Below are 22,584 nucleotides of genomic sequence, written 5' to 3'. Positions count from 1 at the left end.
TACTAAAAAACATCTCTTGTTGTTTAGATAGTATGAAGTCTATAGGTGTCAGCTAGAATCAAGGTGTCTTGAGCGCAAAGCAGTCTGCTTTTTCACCTTTTAGCCCACAAGGATATGTTGGAAGTGGGTCCACCCAAGCCCTGAATGGTGTTTGGCATTGAAGTACCTGTGTGAGTTTCTTGTATTAGCCTAAGTTTTTGATAGTGAGGGCAGTGTTGATGGTCTTGGTTTTGTTCTGTTATTTCTCCTGGTGTTAGCTTCTGTTTGGTATTTGTCAATAAACTTGGGTACACTGGAGTACTGCCAGGATTGGTTGTTCAAAAGCAGTGAGATAGACCAAAACAAATCAGGACAAACTGAAAAAAACCGTAATAATTTTAAGGTTCTTGTTTGCCTTCTGGCTCTGGGACCTTTCTTCTGTTGTGTTTTCAAACTTTTCTCCAAAGCCCAGAAGCCCTGAAACCTGCTACTTTAAAGAGCAGGATATAATTCCTTCTCATGAGACCAAGACTGCAGTCTCTGAAGTCCACCAGCTATGGCTTTGATAAAAGCATTAAATTACCTAAGACATGCTGTACAATCAAGAGGGTTATATTTAATCACTTATTTTGGTACATGATCCCAAAGACAGCCTCTGCAATTACCTTATAATACTCGGAATATTTTAACTTCCTATCACGGGTTTGTACTACATAGTGGCAAAATGTTCTAGTCATGAATCAAACCGTATTTGTTTTACTCAAAGCAAGAGCAGAAAGACAGTCTGTTCCTCAAGAAGCTCTGGACACCAGTGTGAGATAATAGATAATGCAGGGATGCATAGAAGTATGCTGTATTCGGTGCGGTGGGACAGTATTGCTTAGCATAATAAGAAGTGATCTTAGCATAATAAGAAGTGATCTCAACACAACAGCAAGCTTAATTTTTGTCAGGATTTCTGTAGGTGAAAGCATGAAAGGTTGACTTAAAGGAAAAGCAGGGAGAATGACAACGTGGAAGAAAATAAACTGTGTCCTTGAGTACCCTGTGAATGGGTAAAATGAAGGCTGATACCATGAGCCAGATGGAAGCTGAAAAAGATCTGAAAATGATATTGGGCCGTGAACATGATCATGCCTGTTTAGTGTAGCTGAAAGAGAAAGCACTCAGGACAGAACAGAAAAGACAGAACCAGTAAGAGCTGCTGAAGTAAAAAGACTTGGGCACAGAGTCATTTTGGCTGTATGCATGCAGTGAGGCTGTTTTTCAGGGCAGAGAAAAGTTAATGCAAGAATCAGCCCTCAAGAGGACAAGAACTTGGCTGGGAGTGTTTGTCATCAGTAGGAAGAGCTCATGCTAGAGGGAACATCCTTCTGTGAGACCAAGTTACAGACACAATAATATATCTACTCGTTTTGGTCCGTTAACCTTGTCTGGATCTGATTATCTTTTTCCTCCATTGCCTTTTGGCTCCTACAAGTCCATTATCGGTTCTGCCCAGGCCAAAGGAAGAAATCTGGACTTTTGGAGAATATCTGTAATTTAGGAGATACTCCCTTGCTCATCTTGGTTAGAAGGAACATCCTTTAATGAAGGTAGCGGAGGGATCTGCGTGGGTCTGTGCAATGTTTTGGGTGACGTGAAAGATAATTTCCAGCCTAGCTACCATTCTGACTGGAAGATAGTTTTGGGCACTGTGTCATCTTCCCCCGAGATGAAAGCTATCCAACCCCAATTCTGTTTATTAATCTAAATTCTCTACGGTATTTCCAAGTGTATGTGTAAGTCACCTAGAAGCAAGTGGCAGTGCCATTATAAAGAAAAGAGTCTGTTTCCTAAACACCTCCTGTGATCTACTGTTAGAAGGCAAAACAGATGGACTGGAAACCCAACAAACTTGCATTAGAAGTTAGCCAGAAAATTGAAATTTGGATAGCAATTAGACATTGAGATGTTTTTTTTTTTTCTTTAAACCCAAGTAGTGCCTTCTCAAGTATTGATTTCTTAAGTATTGAATTTCTTTCTGAAAGAGTCACAGTCTGTTTTTTGAGGCTCTGTAAAGAGGTAGCTTTATGAAATGTAATGACTCAGGCTCATCTTGTCAGTATATGTTCTTTTGACATTAAAATCTATTACTTTTTGCTGCCACTGCAAGTGTGGAAAACTGAACAGATCCTGAGATTTCATCCTCTGGGACAAAGCTGGCTTCAACAGACTTTCAGAGATGTAATACGGGTTTTCCTTGATATAGAGGGTCTGTTTGCTGACCTGAGTAACTATCAGTGATCCAGATAGCATTTAAGTGAGGTAATTCGTATTTGTTTGATGAAAATCAGGAAAAAAACAAACATGGTTTCTAATCCATTTGTTAATATTCTGGTCAAACAAATGGAAATACTGTTTAAGTGGTGTTTAGAGCATAAGAATTTAAAGCCAAGAGTACAAGTTAGAGAACTGATATAAACTATATAGCTAAGATGAAGACTAGCTCTGTTGGAGCTAGTGGTTCTGTGTAACAGGTGAACTGAAAATGATGGGTGTGACAGGATCTGCATGTAAGTGAGCTGAGTTAAAAACAGCTAAGAACAGAAGAAAATGATATACACAAATCACAGTGAATTCTGACTTCTGTAGATTTAATTCTTTTGTCTCAAGCAAAATTTGGTGCAATAGGACATGAAGAACTAACTTCTGTAACTGAATGGGTAGAAACAGCAGCCATAAGAGTAGCGAAGTTAGCTCTGGGGTGTGTGAAAGGGAAAGGAATAAATGTCTTCTGGACAAAACTGAGCAACAGGGAAAAGACAAGTTTCATTTTTCCATGTGTTTAGAGGGATCCTTCTTCGGGTAGAAGGAATTTTAGAGATCCCAACTTCCACTCTTTTAGGTCAAGGCAATCATAGAGCTTCTGAACAAGAATTTATCACGGAAGGTCGAAGTTGCCATTAATATCATGGTGAATGGGTCTTAGTCAAGTTTTTGCTTTTTTCCAATATTTTTTACATATATTTTAGAATTTTGGCTACTTTAAAGGAAGGACTGGAGCAGTATGGAGGAATGACTGACTGTTTTGTACAAGAGTGTCCAGACTACACCAGTGTGGTTTAAGATCATGTCCTATTCAGGCTAGCACTGAGCAAATATTAAGGTAAATAAAGTGACGGTTCAGTGCATGTTTTGATCAGAGAAGCTGTCTGCAAAGTCTCTGATATCTTTGCATTCTCAAGGCAAAATTCTGGTGGCACCAAAGTCAGGGGAAGTCCTGTCACTTCAGGCCATGACTGCCTTTGGCTGCCCTTCATCTCGCCAGCCTGCAGTGGAGACAGCCTTGCGCTGCGCTACTCCCTCGCTGAAATAAGTCACCATCCGTTTGCAGTTTGGACTGTAACAGCAGATAGATACAGGGTTTAGTTACTCCACGTTTACATCTTGGTGTTACCAGGGTTACTTGAATGTTTCAAGCCATCGTCCTGGGTGGAGTACTTAGGTGGGTTTTGTAAGTAAATTGCATGTTTTCATATAAGGAGGTTTCACTGTCAAGGGAAAGATGTAAAGCACAGCACTCGAGGCTTAAAATAGCAAATTGCCTCATATTTGAAATAAAAGTTGAAATGTCCTGTCCTTTCTGCTCCCCGACACCAGTAATCTCAGTAATGGTGCACTGAAACAAATCTCTGCTTTAATTTTTTACCTTTTTTTCCCCTATAACTTGTGTCCTGTGTCCACCCTTGTTATGTCACACGGTCACAAGACATGCTCAGGTTGGTCTCTGAGCTTCACATATCCCTTCAGTCATCATCTTTCACAGTCTGCCAGCTTTTCTCCCCAAAGAAGCTTCCAGCGTTCTGAGCCAAAAGCATTAAAAATGACTTTTCTTTTTCCCTGCCGCTCAAGTGCTCCTGTTGGCGCGATTGGCGCGGAGCGTGTTCGCGTTGTATCGGAAAGGGCCGCGCTTCTCCGGAGCGGTACTTTGTTACGAAGTTTGACTGACTGAAAATATTTTGCATGCTTAACTACCTGCTGGTGATTTTTTTTTTTTTCCCCCTCTGCCAAGTAATGTGTCAGGAGCTAGCGGAGCATAGTAAGTTAATTACTTGTGTGCACACTGTGAAGGAAAAGCAAACAGCAAGGCACCAGCGATACGAAGAATGAGACTTCATTTCAGTCGCCAGAGATTGTGTTGTTAATGAATCCGCTCAATCAGTGGGGAATTGGTAATGTAGATAAGACCAGGTATGGCTGTGTACTGATAGGGAGATTAGTCCCTCAACCAAAACATTGTTTTTAGTGCGGGCTTGCTAATACTAAATAGTTTTTCAAAAGGACTGTAGAGATAAAATAACAGCCTGAATAATTATAGCTGTCTTGAAAAGACATGATGATGATGATCTTCTAATGTGCTCTGCAAACACCATATAAATCCAGTATCTTACAGATTTCACAGTTAACTGAGACGCCGCCGCTCCCGTTTGGTGCTGTGTGTCACCGTGGGTTGCCCAAACGCTGCCGCGAGTGAAGAGGACGGGCGGCGCGGACGCGCGCTCGGAGCCCGCCGCCGCCCTCGCGCGCAGGGAGCAGGGCCTGGGCGATGCTCTCCCGTGCCCCGGTGGGAGTTATCCCTGCGACGGGAGTGCTGCAGCTCAGCGTTGCCCCCACCCCTGGCCATCCCTAAAGGGACTGTCCCTAAACCACGTTTTTGCTGAAAAAAGTACGTTTATTAAATTTATGCTTAGTTTTTGCACCTGCCCCACCAGTGGTGAGTGAATCTCTTGCAACACTGTCCTGATGCGGTGTATGAGGAAAACAGCATTTTTGAAACCAAAATCAGAAGAACAATTTCTTAGCTCCAGAAGCAGTCGTATCTGCTAACGCAGCTCGAGGAGGATGTTACGGCTACTTACTCTCTTCCTATTTGTTCTTACTCCTGATGCTCTTCAATAATGGTGGGAACATAGACCGAACGTTAATGGTAGTTGAGACCAGGGTTCACAACGTGTCATTAAGTAAAAGCTGGCACTGTGGCAGCCGGCCTCCAGGGAGCTGTGCTAGCGGTGTGTGTCAGCAAAGGGAACAGCCGTGTTGAGCAGGCTGCTCCAACAGGGGGGTCCTTCAGACCTGAGGTGGGGAAAAGTTGATTTTCACCTTAAAAAAAAACCAAAAAAAAACCAAAAAAAAAAAAAAAACCCCCAAAAAAAACCAAAAAAAAAAAAAAAAAAAAGAAAAAAACAAAAACAGAGCGAAGTCAGCGTTTGTAAAGTTTAACGAATGATTCCGGGACTTCGGTGGTGTTTGCAATATATTTAACAATAAGGTCCTGGTGCAGTGGCAGGCTTCTGGTCGGGTTAGGATCACCAAGGGATGCTGGAAAACTGAAGGTGACACAAATGCTTCAGCAGCAGCTAACTTTTTTTTTCCATTTTCTTTTTTAAGCCGCCCTCTGCTGAGGACACTTTTTTGTAAATTTTATACTTGAGCCAAAGCAACAAGTGAAAAATCATCTTTGTAGCAGGTTTCTTTTGCAATCATGAGTACTTTCACTCTACCGGTGCCTCTGGATAGGCTTTATTGATATCAGCCCTCCCTCCCTTTATTCTCTTTCTATATTGCTCTGTGCTCTCTGTGGGTGTTTTATTAAGCTGCATCCTGCAAGAATTCAATAAAAATATACAATTTTTTCCTTTCTTTCCATCTTCTTTTTTTTCCCCCGCTGGCTCTCAGAACTCTGGGGAAGGCTCTTTTGCTTAGTTATGAGGAACAGATGGGAATCAAGCAAAGTTGCTTTCTATTCCTTTACCCACCTAGATTGGAGGTAATTAATTTACAGCGAGGCATCATTTACGTTAGCAGCTTCTTTGGTGAGATCAAGGCTATTAAGGGTGCATGTTAGAAGCAGGATTTCAAGTCTGCGGCGTTCGGAGAAATAATTGGAATTGTGTTTTCCCTAAAAGCATTTACAAGCAACTTGGGGCTGAGGTCCACAGCAAGACAGTCATCTTGCACGGTTGTGTGCTTTTTTAAAAATCGCTACGGCTCTTCACAAGTTTTGACCAATCCTTGCAGATGCTGGGATGCACCTGATGATCTCCTCTTACAGGAGAAGGGAGTGAAATGGAGCGTGTTTCTCCTGCTGGTAGGAAGGAGACACAGAAGCAAGATGGGAATTGGAGATTTTTCAGCTTAAATGTCATGGCTTATTACTGTTGCTGCTGTTCAGTGTTCATCTTTGCGGGACGCTGGGCTGGTTCAGCAGCACAAGGGGAGCTTTGATGTTTTAAGAAGGTCTCAGTCGAGCCCTTAAAGAAGGCAAGACTTCTAGCCTGGAGATAAAGTGCCTCCACAAAGCACTCCTGTAGCCCACCACAGCTGCCGTTCTTGCAGGCTTTCCTCTCACCTTCTGGATCCCGCAGAGTCCTAGCTGTGGTCTTGGCTTTGGTTCTGCAGCCAGCACTGTGCCCACGCGGCCAGGGCCGGGCCGAGTCCTGGGAGCTGCTTGCCTGTGGCCTTGCGTAGCGTTACAGGCACAGGACAAGCTGTCTGCTTGGCCTCCGGCCTCTCACTGCTCCCTGGGTTTTCCATGCACTGGGCGTTGGTCAGGGGCTATCACCAGCCCTAAGCAGAACTTGAATCGCTCCCTTCCTTCTCTTTCAGCAAAGTCTTCCTGAAGGTCCGCAAGCCTCTGTCTGTGTCTAACAGCTCTGGGCCAGGAAGGTTGCCCACCCAGTTTCTCCCTCATGTTTTCCCTGACTCCTCCACACCAGCTAGTTTCACACTGTGCTTTCTCCTTGGAGAAGTCCAGATGGGACCATGATTTACATCAGTGTCATGAGTGCTTGTGCTCCCATTCTTCATCTATTTAATTCCATGAAACACCAGCATAATATCTTCTTTTATCTTTGCTGTTTGGAAGAATTGGCATTTCTTTTCATTTCTGTCCCATGGGAAGGTTGATCGGATTTCTGATGTAGAGAATGTACTAGCAGGTTATCCAGCTCGGGGAGATGACTTTGGAGAGAAGAAAATGAAATGAGGTAGTTGGGGAGTAAGGCGAGTTGGCTTAGGAAGTCTGCATATTTATGAAATTGAGGTGCTCTGTGTTGTGTTATTTGCAGATCTGCCTTAAGTCGTTTGGTTTTAAAAAGCTTTTTGAGGCAGTAGCTGTTGGCTGGTCCGTGCATGTGCCCCTGGAAGAATGGAGCCCTGCTTCTTTCTGTAGTTCTTGGGCATTGCTGCAGTATAAATATTTTTGCTGTCAAGGTCCATCATTATAGCTATTATCCTGTAAAGAAAAAAGAAAGATAGTGAGAGGCTCTTCTGCAGAGAGAACGGCGCCCTGCAGTGCTTGCAGACACGGCCTGACCGAGGCACCCATGACCAACCCCATTACTGAAATGTATGTCTTCCTTCCAGCAATGCAAAGTGCTGTCATTGAGCCCCTGCATTGATTCATAATGCATCTTCATTCAGTAATTTCCATTAGGATTTATATTTTTTAAAATTTAGGAAGAAATCTATTTTTATGTCTGTCTCTAGCCTTCATGGAATTTTTACTCAACTAGTACAGAAGTAGAAGAAAGTTAATTTACAATATCTTCATATAAATTAATCTTGTGTTTTCTCCTTATAATGTAAGTTATGACCTCGTTTATTATATGCGGCTCAGGGGTGAGCAGTTTTAAAAAGGCTGCAGACAGTTATGAAATGAATTGTGTGAGATGTCAGATACGTGTATTAAAAATGCAGAAAATTATGAAAAATAGAGGATGTAGATGTATATAGTCTCAGTCACTTGCCACGAACAGGCACATTTTGTGCCACAATTCATCCTCCTACTCAATAAGTTCTGCATATTAATTTCATTGATATTGTTGTGCAGTGTTAAAAATAATGTAAACTTTTTTGAAATATTAGAGTTACAGACCTCACCAGCTCATTAGTCTTGTCTGTCAGGATTTTATTACATGAGACACCCCTTAAGAGCCCCCAGACTATTTAGCCAGCACAGCTAAACTTAGAACCATTTTCACTTTGGTGTAGTAGTAAATTATTTAGATCATGGTTGCTGAACCTTGAAATGTTTATGGAAAAAGCTTGTTTTAGTAATTAAACTTACCCACTCTATTGTGAGCTTCCTGCAACGTTTGTCTTAAGGTCCTGGTGTTTTCCTGATGTTGGATATTTATCATACATTTGTGCCGCTGGCAAGTTGATAGGTGCAGTGGGAGATTCCTACAAGATTCATGGCAGCCTCATATTACTTTTGAGGAACAATATTGGGATGCAGAAAGTATGTGTATGTATGTAAGGGTATCTTAACTATATATGTACATGTAAAAACAGAAAAAGTATTTGTGACTGTGTAATACATATATGTGCACATACTGAGGAATACAAAGCTTTTGAAAACATATATGCTAAACTTTTTGCCAAAGATAATTAAGGGTTAGCAGGTTTAATTAAAGAGTCCAGTAATAACTGTAGCATCTATGGGTATGTAAATTTAAGAAGAAAGTGTACCTCCCTCTGTCTGCAGCTTTTAAACGTGAAGGTATAGGAATGTGGCTTAAAGTCTTTCCTTCATCCCTTGTCTCTCCCACATTTTGGCAGCACAGATGCAATCAGTTTTGTAGAGAGGGCTTTTTTTTCCTTTTCTTTCTTTCTTTTCTTTCTTTCTTTTTTTTTTCTTTTTCTTTTTTTTTTTTTTTTTTTTTTTAGTCAAATGGCTGGAGATTACTGTAGGAGTGGTAGCATCAGTGCAGAAGAGAGTTGTTGGGTTGGTATTTCTGATGTTGCTGCTAGCACTTGCTCAAAGGTTATCTAAATCCAACCCCTTTTTGTTCCCTCTTCCTATGTTTGCATTTATTCCAACAACTGCTGGTTAAGATAACCCTTTATCAGAGATTGTTCTTGGGGAAAATTTCGTTCTGCTTCTTTCAGTTCTTCTCCAAAAATGTGTCGTTAGCTGTTTACTGCTCTTACATGCCTCGCACATGCATTTCTGTACTGAGCTTGCAGACCACTTGGTGCTTATACCTGCTTGGGTCTCAGCAAGCTCTTCAGGATCTGACTTTTGGTATTCAGTCTCATTTTTCAAGCAGTAATTGGAATTTTCTGTGAGCATGTGTGTCTCATGTTAAAGAGAGTGATGACAGAGAATAATAAAATGAAAAGCCCTTTTCCCTCAGGGTAGGAAATCCTGAAATCTTTGTTCAAAACAGCACTGTGAACTCTAACTACAGGCTCTGTTTCTCCATCTCTTTGAGTTTGATATGTCATCGTTTTTAGAGCAAGACAGTATAATTTCAGTAACTTTTCCACCTAATACAATGATTCAACAACTTGACTGCTTTTTCTGCAATGGAAAGGCCTCTGAAAGGTGCCACTGATTTTTCAAGGATTTCAGGGATTTTTGTATGTTCACCCCTGCAGCCTCGTGGTAAATTACTGAGCAGGAGATAAATCAGTCATTCAAATCATTCTTCCCTGCCTTACACCAAAACACAGTCTTTAGGCTTCACCCTGCGGGGTTCACTTCATTTCTCTTTCCTAGGAGAGTCCAGGAGGTGCGAGGAATTTTTAGCTAGTCTGAAGCACCTTCCTTAGATACCTTTTGGTACTTACTGATACATTTGCTTTTAAATGGCAAAAATGATGAAGTCTTGATTTATGGTATCAAGTAACAGTTTCAGTCTTTCTGTGCCCGATAGAGAGAAGAAGTTCCAGAATGAGATATTTGAAGGACCTTAAAATGTGTTTGGTGCTTCAGTGATATATGAGTGTGTTAAACCATTATTTTTCTATTTGAAAATCCAGCCTGCTAGTGAAGTTCATTGCCTTGCAGTTGAGCAAATGCACAACTCCCTCGCTTTTCCTTGGGGTTAAGAAAGGAACAGTTTTCATTTACTGGTGGTGACATTTCTTTTCAGTGCTTCATGAGATTCAGCTCATGAGGAGTTCATTTATGACAAGGGCTCAGATGCAGAGGTTTTGAGATTCACGTCTTCAGCTTTGCTCAGCTGATGCCTGAGATGATTGGGCAGATCATATCTATTAATGTGACCAAAGGAAAGCTTCCCCATTTACCCAGAGCCTGCCAGACCCACAGAGGTTCTTACCTGCTGCTGTCCCTTAAGTGTTTAAGCTTCCCATCCAGAGCTGTTTAAGCAAGGGGTTGAGGATGTTTGTGTGAAGAGGAGATACTATTTTTTTCCATCTGTCCTTAATAACTACTTCGATTTTGCCATAAGAGAGGCCTGGAATTTTCCCTTGTATTCAGCTCGTGCTGAATGACACGATGCTGTCACACATCCGAAATAGAATTTCCATAAGTATCTAGCGATGTCAAAGACTGTCCCCATTGACTTTCAAATGAGATTTTGCTGTTAAGCACTTCAGTCCTTTTTGTTCCTTGTGCTTTCAGCAGGAAAACAACCTGTGGCAGATGCTAGCGGCAACCCGCTTCGTTGGCATTGCTAACATATTTAACCAAATACCTCTACCATCCAAGAAGATACCAAACCACTGCTTAGCAGGTCTTGTGCCCTATTTTGGATGACTTGGTCCCACATCCTTCCAATGCAGAGAAAAAAAAAAGAGCCTTTGCCGCTTTACATGGCATTGGGCATGCTGCCTGTGGTAGATCGTGTCCTCATATCAGGGTAATCTCTATCTGTGTTAGAAAAGTGAATATACAAGTGAGCAGCGAGAGCCCTCTGAGTGTGGGGCAGTGAAGCCAAAGTAGGGTTAAAAAGAGGTGAGGGATATAAAACTTCCTGCATTGGCGTTTTTCTTACATTTCTATGAATATCTGCCTCATGCATGATCACATACGAGTCATCTCAGGTGTGAAGATCATGGGATGGGATGTCCCCACAGAGTGACCAAGCTAATTTGGTGTAATGACAGAAATGAGAGGGTTAGGTTGCTTTGCAACCATCACTACCATTTGCATTCAAAAATGAAGGTTGAGAGGAACCAAATACAGTTAGATTTGTCTAAGATCAGTGTGTTTAAAAAAAAAAAAAAAAAAAAAAAAATGAAAACCAACCCCCAACCTAAACTAGTTCTCTATGCCTGCCAGACTTGGGGTTTAAAGTCAGATTTTTGTGTGAATGTGAAAATAAAGCAGAACTAAGAAAAACAAGTGATGATATTTCTCTCGCTTTCCCAACTGGTAAACTAGTGGTCAGCATTACATTACCTGTGAATTGGTAGCCTATATCTGGATGTTGTCTAAGCCCAGAGGTGTGTAAGACCACTGGTACCTGAGTAAATGACCTGTTAGTTGGAAAATTATTTGAAATCAAGAAAATTCCAAAAGTTTTAATAAAAGATATTTTAAACAAAAGATTTACAGAAGAGAAATAAATATATTTGATTTAAAAGAAGTGGACGTTTTTATACAAGCTTTAATTAGATTTTGACGGAATACATTATTTTAATGGTTTTTCATTAATGAAGCCTGCTCATTATTTAGGTTGTACAGTGGCAAGAAGGAAAAAGCAATCTCCGATTCTATTTAAGGAGCAGCCTGTGTTTTAAACTCTTAAAAACACTGCGGTAATTGACAGATTTTGCATAAGAAAAGGTTGTAGAATCGTTCTAGGAAGTGGCAAGTAATTTTAGAGGAGGACAGATGATAGTATCTCTGCTGTTAGGTGGTGTTTCAAATGTTGGGCGTTAAGAAAACGTTTTAGTAAGGTTTCTTCTCCATGCTCTGCTTTCAAGACCTTGGGAGCTAGTGGCTATTTGCTGCCAGCTTCAGTAGCAACAAGGTCACATCACCAGAGACCGGCCCCTGGTCCCAGATCGGCTCTCGGGCCACCTCGGCCAACATCCGTCCGTCAGATCCTGCTTGTCCGTCAGACCCTGCCCTCGCGGGTGGGGTTGCCTGACGCTCTGTTTACACGCATTCCCACCGCTCCAGTGGAAACGTGTATTATTTATTAACACACGTGAGGGCTCTTGACTTCTTTGGGTTTTGACAACTGAATTACTTGTCAGTCCTTAAAAGGCCGATTCAAATTCATCCCAAATTTTATTTGATTAAAACCATGATGTTTACTGCTTGTAAAATGAAATACTAATAGCTCTATGTTGCTCTGTTTCGGATGGCTAAATGTCACAGGAAGAACAAAGGGATTTTTTTTTTACTAGGTTTAAGGAAAACAGGGTCTTTATTTAGTGTCATGTTTTTATTTAAAAACATTTATTTAAAGTTCTAAAAAACAAAGAATTCAATATAGCAAGACAGGTGCAACTGCAAATGATTAATGATATAATTCTCAGTACTTTATAAAGTGTCTAACACTGAAGAGACTTATACAGTGCAGAATGGCAATTGTGCTTTGATGGAAGGAATAGGTAATCAATACCTGCAAGCTTAGAAAAAGTGTTCTATTTCCTCATCTAATGATATAGGGGTTTTTTGCAAGGCAAGGATGTCTGGAGCATGAGACACTTAAAAGAAGAATTAATTTGAAATCTGTAGTGGAAGATCAGTTTCAATTAAAACTACACTTGAATGTGCATGGAAAAAAAGCAGGCAGTTAGACTTAAGCCTTCTGATGGCTACCAGTGAATAAGTGAAGCCCGCTGCACTATTCTTGATTAGTTTTGTAGGCCTTGGAGCTCATTTTTTCTGAGTATAATGAGATATAATTTATTTACCTGGGTCTCAAATTCAAAAATTATTATTATTTATTTTTTTTTTTTTTTGGTTTTCCTTACCTCCCCCTATCTTGTTTTCAAACTAATTGCTAAAGCCAGGATGGCCCCAATCCTACGCAGCTGGGAGTGAAGATGTTGAGGTCGTGGCCTCCATTTCGGTCTAGAATTGCTGCCATAATGGTGTAGGTCATATTGCATGTAATAATTTGCATATCAAAAAGTTCTGAAAGAAATTAATGGGAAACCCAGTCATTTATAAAATCTTGTGCTGATTTTAACTAGCAGGTCTTGAACCTCTAAATCAGAGCTTAGCCTTATGACTGTAATTTGGGATGTCAGGACTTGGAACCGCAGCACCGGCACCAAGTTGGGGGTTTGAATTGCTGAGAGAGTTCCATTGCATTAGATTTTTCTTTAATAATTCAGCACCAGTACGGAAATGTTTTATGCATAGAAAACTAATACTATTGCATGAAGATAGAAGATACTGCTATTCTTTTTTTTTCCTTTGATAAGTCATAGATTTAGAATCAAATGAAGCTACTGCATTTATAGGAAGAGATACATGGCTATTAAACTAATACAGACAAGCAGACAAGCTGAAAAAAGACTTAGAGAACTCTTTTAAAAATGATAGAAAGTTATAATGCCTTTAGGGTTTGTGCAGTAAAAAAAAAATCAATGAGAGTCAGTCCAAGGTACCTAAGTCACTTGAGGTCTTAATTCAATTGGGTATTTTGTTTGTTTATCCTTATGGCTTGCTTTATTTGTTTTGACAAGACAGTTTTCACTGCAAATTGGTTAAGAGCTGGCTCTAGTTAAAAAAAAAAAAAAAAAAGTCTTTGTGACAAGATGCATGGAAATAACCCAACAGTCCCTGTTTAAATAAATCAGCTTGCTTAAAAAAAAAAGAAAAGAAAAGAAAAGAAAAAGATCTCTTCATTGACTAAAGGGTCACCAATGTATTTAAAAAAAATTGAGTGCACAGCTCTTTCTGAATCCACAGCTGAAACCACTGTGATAGCCTCTGTGAGCAGAGCACTTTAAAAAAACCCATGCTATGTTTATAATGAAGCCAAAAAATGAGAGCTGGTAAGTTTGATGATTATGTGTAGTGTTAAACATTTTAGAGCAAATTCCTAAATTTCATAGAGTAAATGCAGTGTTATATGGAAAGTAAATCTGAATTGCTGTCCAATTCACTTGCAAAACAATTACTAAGAGCATCCCAAAGCAATAAAAGTCTATATAGGAGAGGAACACATTCAGTTTTCCCCAAGCAGGGCTTTTGATAGTTCTGTTCTCCTCAGTGGCGGTACATTGGGAGATGAACTGCAAGTGTCTTTTGCTGGCTATGCGGGCTAATCCTGAGATGAAGAAAACTGATTTTTTAACTGGGCAGGTGATGTAAATGATTTTTAAAGGATATTGCAATTTTCTCTAATTGCAGTTGAAAATAAAACACTTAATTGGGTTTTTTTGATTGACAGTCTTTTAGTGTGATGTGCACAAAATCTTGCTATTGATTAAGCATCCTAAATGAGCCCACAGCAAGACAGCAGTGGTGCATTTCACAACTGGACTCATGAAAATCCAAGGACCACAGCAGCTGGCGTTCAGCTGCTGGGTTTGGGTGGCACTAATTGAATTTACATATGCTTGTATGGAAGGGCAATAAATGCATATTAGCACATCATGCGCTTATTTATGCCTGTTGAACAGACATGCTGCCTTACTATTTCGGAGGTGTGATGCAGATACGACATCAGATGTTGTCTGGTGGATGGTGCTCTGCAGCAGGCCTCAGGAGACCAGAGTTCGACCCTGGGCTGTAACTCGGTCTTGCCAAGGGAGCTTGGGTGGGTAGCACCCGTTCTCAGCCCATTGATTGCCCTGTCTTTATCTGAAATGACAGTGCTGATACCTTCTGTAAAGCACTTCAGGAACTGCAAAAGGAAAGTGCTTTGTGAGAACTCTGCGCTGTTGTTTCAGGAGCTTAAACCACTGTTTGCACTGATAGGAAGGTAGTCTCTGTTAATACAATTTAAGAGTTAGAGAAGGAGGTCATAAGAAAAGTTGGAATTTCACTGGAGATCCTACTCTGCATGCTGTAAATCCAGTAATGCTGCTGAGGTCTCTGGTGGTCATCTCGAGCCAGTATGAGGAGGGGAGGACAAGGCCTTTACCTTAAATTTTTATGGATTATTCATGTTGACTGTTTGTGCTGGAGTGTCTTGTGGAAGGGCAGGCTGAGCTGGGGCCAGGGTGGTTGACCTCTGACAGATGAGGTCTGCGCTGTCACCTCTCAGCTCCACTACTGGAAGTTGCATGTTGGCCAATGCAAGGCAACTCCTGCCTTGCTGAGCATCACTGGTGAGGGCGAGGAGTGGTCCAGCCTCTCCATCCCCTTCTGCAGTCTCCAGTTTCCCCTTTGAAGCCATGGCACCCTCTGCCATCCTTGGACGGGCGGCTGGCAATGGGCAGGCACACTACTCGTGCTTACATTGCTTACCAGAATGCAAACTCCTTCCTGCATTTTTTGTTATTATAAAAAAAAAAAAAAAAAAATGGGAGTAGAGGGGTGCAGAGGGGAAGAGAAGCGCCAGTTTGACTGTGTCTGCTTTTGGTTCGTGTAGTGTATTACGGATGGCTCTGATGTGCCTAGGTGCTGATGTCTTTGCAAGACACTGCTCATGGATCTGTGGAGCTTCACATTTACTGCTAATATTTGACTTGACTTGTTTCAAAAGAGTAATCTACGTGAGGTGAAACAAGACTTTGTTAATCAGGAAAAAAGGAAAATGAGAAAAGAATAGCAGAAGAAAGCTTCACAGTTGTTTTTCTGAAAGGTCATCGTTGTCTTTACTTCTTCCTTCTAGTGTTACTTTTTTTTGTTCCGTAGCTGCTTTGTTTGAATTTACCAATATCTCATTTAACCTAAATTCTTTCTGCTCTTCTAGCTTCAAAACTTCCAAAAGAAATGAAATCGTTAATTAAGATTGTATTATCTAAGCAGAGTATTAAACAAACATGAATTAATGGGTTGTTGGTACATTATTTATCTCATGTAAAAAGGTAAACGATATACTAATGTGTTGTGGCTGAAGCTTTAGGAAAGCTCCTGTAACATTGTGCTAATTCATAACATACACATCAGGGGAAATTGGGAATTGCAGATAGTTTTACAGAACAGCAATTAAAAAAGGCCATTGTTCGTTACTGCTAAAGGCAAAGTTTGAGTACTGCATAAAGCTATTGGATTTCGATCTCTTCATAAGTTTACAAGTCTTAACCTCTTTCAAATGTCAGAAGTAGAACAGCAGTGGAGTTACCTACAGAGCTTAAATGCTTGATCCTCTTGCTTGGAGTTATCCAGGACTATTGAGCTACAGGAATATTAATTGGGTCGGTATATTTTAACAGGTACCTATGGTCCCGAACACTGGGTCACTTCCAGTGAGAAGTGCGGAGGGTATCACCAGTCTCCGATCGACATTGTAGACCATCAGGCGCATGTTGGAGACGAGTATCAAGAACTGCAGCTTGATGGTTTTGACAATGAATCTTCTAACAAGACTTGGATGAAAAATACAGGAAAAACAGGTATGTTCTTTTCTGTTTGTCTTCGTAGCCTGCATGCAATCTATTAAAAATTCAAGCCATGTTCTACCCTTCTCCTCCTCCTTTTTTATTGTTTTGTTGTTCGGGATTTGCTTTTTTCTTCTTCTTCTTTTTTTTTTTTTTCTTTTTACATAGTTTCCCAGTAACAGCCACCTATCTCTACCTTTGCATTCTTAGCAAAGCCAGTTCTGCAGATTAATTTTAAGAGCTTTTTATGTTTAGGCTCCTTCTCAGTATGAAATAATTCTCTTGGTAGCCAGTTGTTCCTCAGAATAAAAGGCTGTGCAAGAGTTGCAAGGTGTAACCTTGAATTATCAGCTTTGGGAGACTATAGTGGCTAATCCAAAAGAATGCGGAGATGCTCAGGCCCTTCTGCAGGAAAGGAGAAGGAAGTCTGGGAGTCAGAAAGTTTTAGAGAAAAAGAGCAATAATTGCTCAGAGAATCAGGGGCTTATTAATGTGTTTCTGATATGATTATGGTGCTATGTTCTTCTCTGAACTGAATCCTCTTCTGCTCTGTCTGTTCTGGCTTTTAGAGAAAAGCACAGTTGGAGAGTACTGCTTATTTTTACCAAAACAGTTCACCAAAAGGTCAAGGTTGATTTATATGCAAAGCTGCATGCATTTGATTACTCTTTAAATCTAAAAATGTAAAAAGCAGAAATTATAAGGCCACCTTCTTCATTTGACAAGGTCAAATATTTTAAGGGAATTGGATTAAACTGCTAATTAATTCAATTTTATTTATTGGAACTATATTTTTATCTTTATTAACATACAACATGAATCTCTGCAGTGCTTTATGTAACATGTCTCTAGTCAGAGGTCTGCTAGCAAAACCCAGGGCATGTACCTGTGCCGGGAGTCTGCAACGTAGCTGTGCACGCAGCGCGACTGCGGATACACGCGTTGCTTCCAGGGCCGTTTTTGGATCCGAGTCACAACGTGGAGGCCGGCAGGCATTTTAGATCATATTCCAGTGTTTTGAGAACGTAGCAAGAGTTGAGGGTTTTTGCCCCGAAGATGAGATGGAGTGACAGGCTGTGATCCTGCTTTGCTTCACCGCAAAGCAAATCTAGTTCCTGTACGCCACCACGAAACAGAGTTGGGTTTCTAATGCATTGCTGAGGGGTTTCCAGCTTCAGGAAGAAATGACTGTGTTTGCTTTGAAATCCCAAGTTTGTCGCCCTTTGTAGCAAAGGGAGGTTCTGGGAAGGCTGAATGCGATGGAAATTTGGTGCTTAATTAATCCATTCATGTTATGCACCCTGCCCCTTTGGTCATAGAGGGGTGCTTGTAGTAACCAGCAATAAGTGTAATTAGAAATACCAAGGAAGAGCAATGTTGCTGTTCTTCTTGGAAAGATGCTAATGATACAGTGCGTGTATAATAGGAACGTATTGCTGCATGTATAATAGGAAACCGTGTTGAACTGAAAGGCGCTAGCATTTTTTCCCGTATTCCTGCAGCTGGTAACGAAAGCCGTATCTTGAGTTTCCTCTGCTGGGTGATTTTAGCACTACTGCTGTATTTGATTTCCTCACCCATTGGGGTATGGATTTTTGCTGACAAGTTATTGCTTCTCAGGGCAACAGTAACTGTCACTTTTCTTTGGTAACTTACAGCCTTTTACTGGTAACATGAAGACTCTTTTTGCCTTGCTGTCATCTCTGATTTCTTCTGCGCAGCTCTTAACTCCTCCCTTATTTTATCGAGTCCTGCACCTTTTTTTGGTTTTCAGGTCTTCTGAAGCAACTTGTGTGGGATTAGTTTTTTAGGTGGTAAGTGGCAAAGCAGCAAATGAAGCAGGAGGTTTTGGCTGGTGGGTAGGAGGCAGAGGCAGGTTCTGCTTCAAATCACGATGTACTTTGGCAGCAGAGTCCTGGGGCAGATGACTGGGTGAGGCCTTCAGGTTGCCGATTGACAGACACAGCTGAGTATCTGTTTAAGCAACGGCAATGGATGCAGAGGGCATTTCTTAGCTATTAATGACTGGATAAAAGAGGCAGGGGTCCAAGGGAAAGCTAAAGGCCCTTAACCTAGATGCTCATTAATGGGCAAGAAGTGTCCAAGTGTCTTCCTTGGATTATTCTTACCACTATTAGACTAGAAATCTTTTTTTTTTTTTTAAGTTTGAAAAGAGAAATTAATTATTTTTATGCTCTGAAATGTTAGAAGATAAAGAGGTTATTGCTCTATAGATATCTTGTATTCTTCTCACCTCCCACTGCCCATCTCAGCTAAGGGGCAGTAAATGTGCACAAAGCAGAGCTTCATTCAGAAAATGAAAGCAGCTTCGTTAAGCCCCGTCTTGACTAGAAATGTTCTTGTGCATGATTACTTGGGCACCCTTTTTTCAGCTCGCTTTAGTTATGTATGTATATTTATATATATAATCTGTTTTTTTTCTGGATTGATTCTTTGCTGCGTGCTCTACAGAAATCACTGGATAAGAGCAGTGGCTCGAGAAGCCTGGTAATAGGATGTTTAGTTCTTCCAGTTCTGGGAGACACTAGAAATCCCATGGAGGTGAAGGAAGCCCCGAAATTGCTGGCGATAAGGGGATACTGCTAAGATGGGAAGGTGATGGGAACATGTGTTGTACAGCTCAGCAGCGTAAGAAATACTGGAAAATGAACAATTAGATGAACATTTCAGATTGTACATCCTCCTAATTATCCTTTTAATTATTCATCTAAAACAAGTAAAATGACCCCTGACAGAGTCATAAATGATTTAGGAACTATCAAATATTTATTAGATGCAACTGAATCCTCACAGAGATTTTCAACAGATGCACAAGAATCTGCTTTGCTGTATTGCTTATCCACTACGATTTTGTGTATAGAATTTATAACCAATTGAATGAGATTTTCAGTATTTAAAATACTACTGAACCCACTGAGAAGTTTCTAAGGGAAGCAGAGAGCAGTGATGCTTTTAGTCATTCAGGTTTCACAGATTTGGTGTAAGGAGACAGTGGCCATTAGAAATCCCTTGTCTATTAGGGACAATATCCTACAGCTAATCCTTCATCACTGTTCTTCCTACACAAATGCTTTGAAGTAAAGGGAGTGTCAAAAGAACCAGAAATCATGGAAGAAAAGAGCCCTGTGATGTCACTGATGCCATTTGGAAGCACCTAATGCAATTAGACATTCAGACATTTTTAACATAAAAACTTTAGTGCTTAGATGTTTCTGAATTGCACCTGAGATGAGGCTTCCTTAGACAACTGCCTGTACTTATAGTGAGGGCAGCACTAGTGCTGCAGAAGGTCTAGCCTGCAGCAGGAGCAGTGATTCACCAGTGGAAGAATAGCTTGTATTTCACAACTAGCCTTTTTGTTTTTTCAGCAGAGAATAAAATCCTCCCTTTTATATAATAAAAATAGATTTACATTAATGTTCCTGTTGTGATGACACAGTTGGATTGAGAGCACAGAAGAATCCGTGTGGGTTATGCTTCTCTCATTAAAAAATCTTTAATCGCAGGATTCTGGGCATAGTAAGTGGTGGTCTGCAATGGCTTTCAGAAGAAAATTCTAGTTCTAGTTCTATTTTTAAGCAACCTTTTTGACAGGGACAAGAAGAAAGGGTTTTGTAAGGAGCCATTCCTAGGAATTGTGCATATTAGAAGTGGGAGATGTTAGAAAAGCAGGTGACTTTATGGTGAGAGTATGCACATAGGAATTTTGGAAAGCTCGATTCAGGTCTTAGTTTGACCATAGGCCTCTGCTGTAACATATAACATCTTCCAGACAACCACCACCAGACCACTTTGCTTGCTTTCTGTTAGGACCCGGGGCTTTTATTGACCTGCGAAATACAAAGGCATTTGGAAATGAAAAGAAAATAAAAAGATGTTTCTTTTGACCTTTAATGAACCAAATAACATCGGAGTTACTGTAATAAAACCCAGTTCTTGTGAAGGGCTTTTCATGAGTGAGTCTCCAAAAAGTCACTGACATTCTCCCTTTCTCCAGAAAGGGGAAACAAGGAGGTGGAGGAAGGCACCCACCACCTCTGACAGTAGAGGTGGAGCTGGGGCACAGGCCTTTCCCTTCCTCCCCCACCAGACTAGGAGTCCAACAAACAGAGGATCTGTTCTTCTCCTGGTTTGTGATCTGCAGACCTTCAGTTAGTTGCAGGGCTGAGACACGTGGTCAGTTGTTAGTCCCTGGAACCACATTAAACAGTCTTTTGATAGTTTGCCATTTAAATTTTAATCAAAGTTCAGTGAAGAGGGCAGAAAGTCCTTGAGAAATTTGGAGGTTCTTTGTGATGTTCTGTTGTCTGTGTAGCTTCCTAATCACTTCCCTAATTAGCCAGCATTACTTGTAGCTTAAAAAAAAAATATAAGGAGAAAAATGATCCCTCCACCTTTTAGTTACATTAGAAAAAAAAATACTTTAGAATAATGAGCAACAGCTAAAAATGCTTCAGAAAAACTGTGCTAAGCCTGTCTTTCTCCTTGTCTTGGATGTACAGTTGCCATCCTTCTGAAGGATGAGTATTTCGTGAGTGGCGCCGGGCTGCCAGGCAGATTCAAGGCAGAGAAAGTGGAGTTTCACTGGGGTCAAAGCAACGGATCGGCTGGCTCTGAGCACAGCATCAATGGCAAAAGGTTCCCTGTTGAGGTAAGTGGAAAGACGCGCGCTTATGTTCATGAAAAAAGTAAAACTGAAATGTATTGCAGTAGTTTGAGATGGCTGTGAAATAGGGCAATGTTTCCTTCAGTGAACATATCACTTTAAAGGCCCTTCCGGCCCTCGCAGCACTCTATCTATCATCTCTTATGTGCTTTTGCGATGTCAGCTTTGAGCTCTGCTTTGCTTGCCTTGCCAGCTTTTACGTCCCATGGGTTAAGTTTCAAACAGCCACTTTTCTGGTTTCTCCCATAAGCTTTTCATGTGTGGGAAGATCTCCTTGCAAATATCCACAAAGTGACCTCATCCTCCTCCAAATCTTTTCTTTCCCATGGTGCTTGCAAACAAGCAACTAGCTGCAGTTTGGGAGCCGTTGTGCAGAGCCTGCCGTCTTTTGTTGGTACTAGTTCCTTGCACGCGTACAACCCTCTCCCTGTCTGCATTCAGCTGCTGTTGCTCGTCTTGTACCACCAGTACATTGGGATAGACCTGCACAAACAGCTCCCATCCCAGCACTGTGAGCTGTTGATGCTGAAGGCTGTACTGCTGCTGGAGCAAGGGCTCAGCTGGGGCACTGCACCTTGCCAGCATGGCCGAGGTCAGGGCAGAGGGTCCTTGCAGCTGCAGCTGAGCACCAAGGCATTGCTTGGATGGTGGGGACAACCTTTGTGTCCTGGCTGCCGTGGTGCCTAGCGTGGTGGGGTCTTGGATGGTGCCCATTAGCTCTGGGTCTGTGTGCAGTGTGATCTGGTTGCTGTGTTAGTTTGTTGCTGCTTTTTACTTTATACGCAAGGTTTTGCGTATTTCCAGGCCAATGTTACCTGGGAGTTACCAAGGGAGGTTGTGGCCAGCTCCTGTGCTTCACTGACAACCACCATTCTCATCTTTTTGCTCCAGCTCCCCTGTCACATGAATGAGAAACCATCTTTTCCTTTCCCACTTCTGTCTGACTCCTTGAGGTGGGATGAGAGTCTGTGAGGCAGGGATTTTTCTCACGAACCGTTGCAACAGCTGGCAGCTTGGTGGGGCCGTGATTTCCCATGCCTGGTCTCCCCTGCACGCACAGAGCAAAAGCCCAAATGTTCTCGTGCCACCCTGTCTCTCTCAGATGACGGTACTGGTGTTTGTAACCACTCTTTTGGGGTTGTAGAAGAAGCACTCAGGAGTTCTACAGAGCCAGTCAGCTCCTCTTTGGAAATTGGAGGGAGTGGAGGTAGTAGAGGACCCTGGGCTCTACTGCTTGTTTGTGTCAGAAATAGTATTTCCACTTCACAGACCCTTTCTTGTGATGCCAAGGCTATTTGATGCTAGCTTGAAGAACTAAAGTTATTTTACTTTGGAGAAAAAGCAAGTTCTTAAGGAATAAGTTTGTTTTTTGTCTTTATTTTTCTTTCAGTCGTTTGGAATACTATTTTTTTTTCTGCTTTAAAATTTAAGGCGGGGGGAAAGAAAGAGGAGCCTGGCTTTCTGAATTTAGGTCACCATTTTTTATGAATACTGTGCGCAACAATTCTCTATATCAGATGGGTTTAATTCTAATAATGAAAATGTAATTTTCAGCAAGTTGTGTTCATTGCAAGAACACGGATGTCTGAACTCTGACCTTTCTGAGCATGATGGCATTAGCAGAATTCCCATGGCTTTTCCTTTATTTATTTTTTTAAAAGGAA

General features: G+C 41.2%; 1 protein-coding gene across 1 annotated transcript in view; it reads left to right on the top strand.

The window, feature by feature from the left end:
- PTPRG (protein tyrosine phosphatase receptor type G) overlaps window positions 1-22,584 on the top strand; it is a 404,579-nt gene that overhangs the window by 201,051 nt on the left and 180,944 nt on the right. The window contains exons 3-4 of the mRNA XM_062585127.1: window positions 16,069-16,248; window positions 20,757-20,905. Coding sequence (XP_062441111.1) covers window positions 16,069-16,248; window positions 20,757-20,905 — 329 coding nt within the window. The remainder of the gene's footprint in view (window positions 1-16,068; window positions 16,249-20,756; window positions 20,906-22,584) is intronic.

This window comes from Rhea pennata, chromosome 12 (assembly GCF_028389875.1).
Source record: "Rhea pennata isolate bPtePen1 chromosome 12, bPtePen1.pri, whole genome shotgun sequence".
Taxonomy (NCBI): Eukaryota; Metazoa; Chordata; class Aves; order Rheiformes; family Rheidae; genus Rhea; species Rhea pennata.
This window is presented reverse-complemented; position numbering and strand designations above follow the sequence as displayed.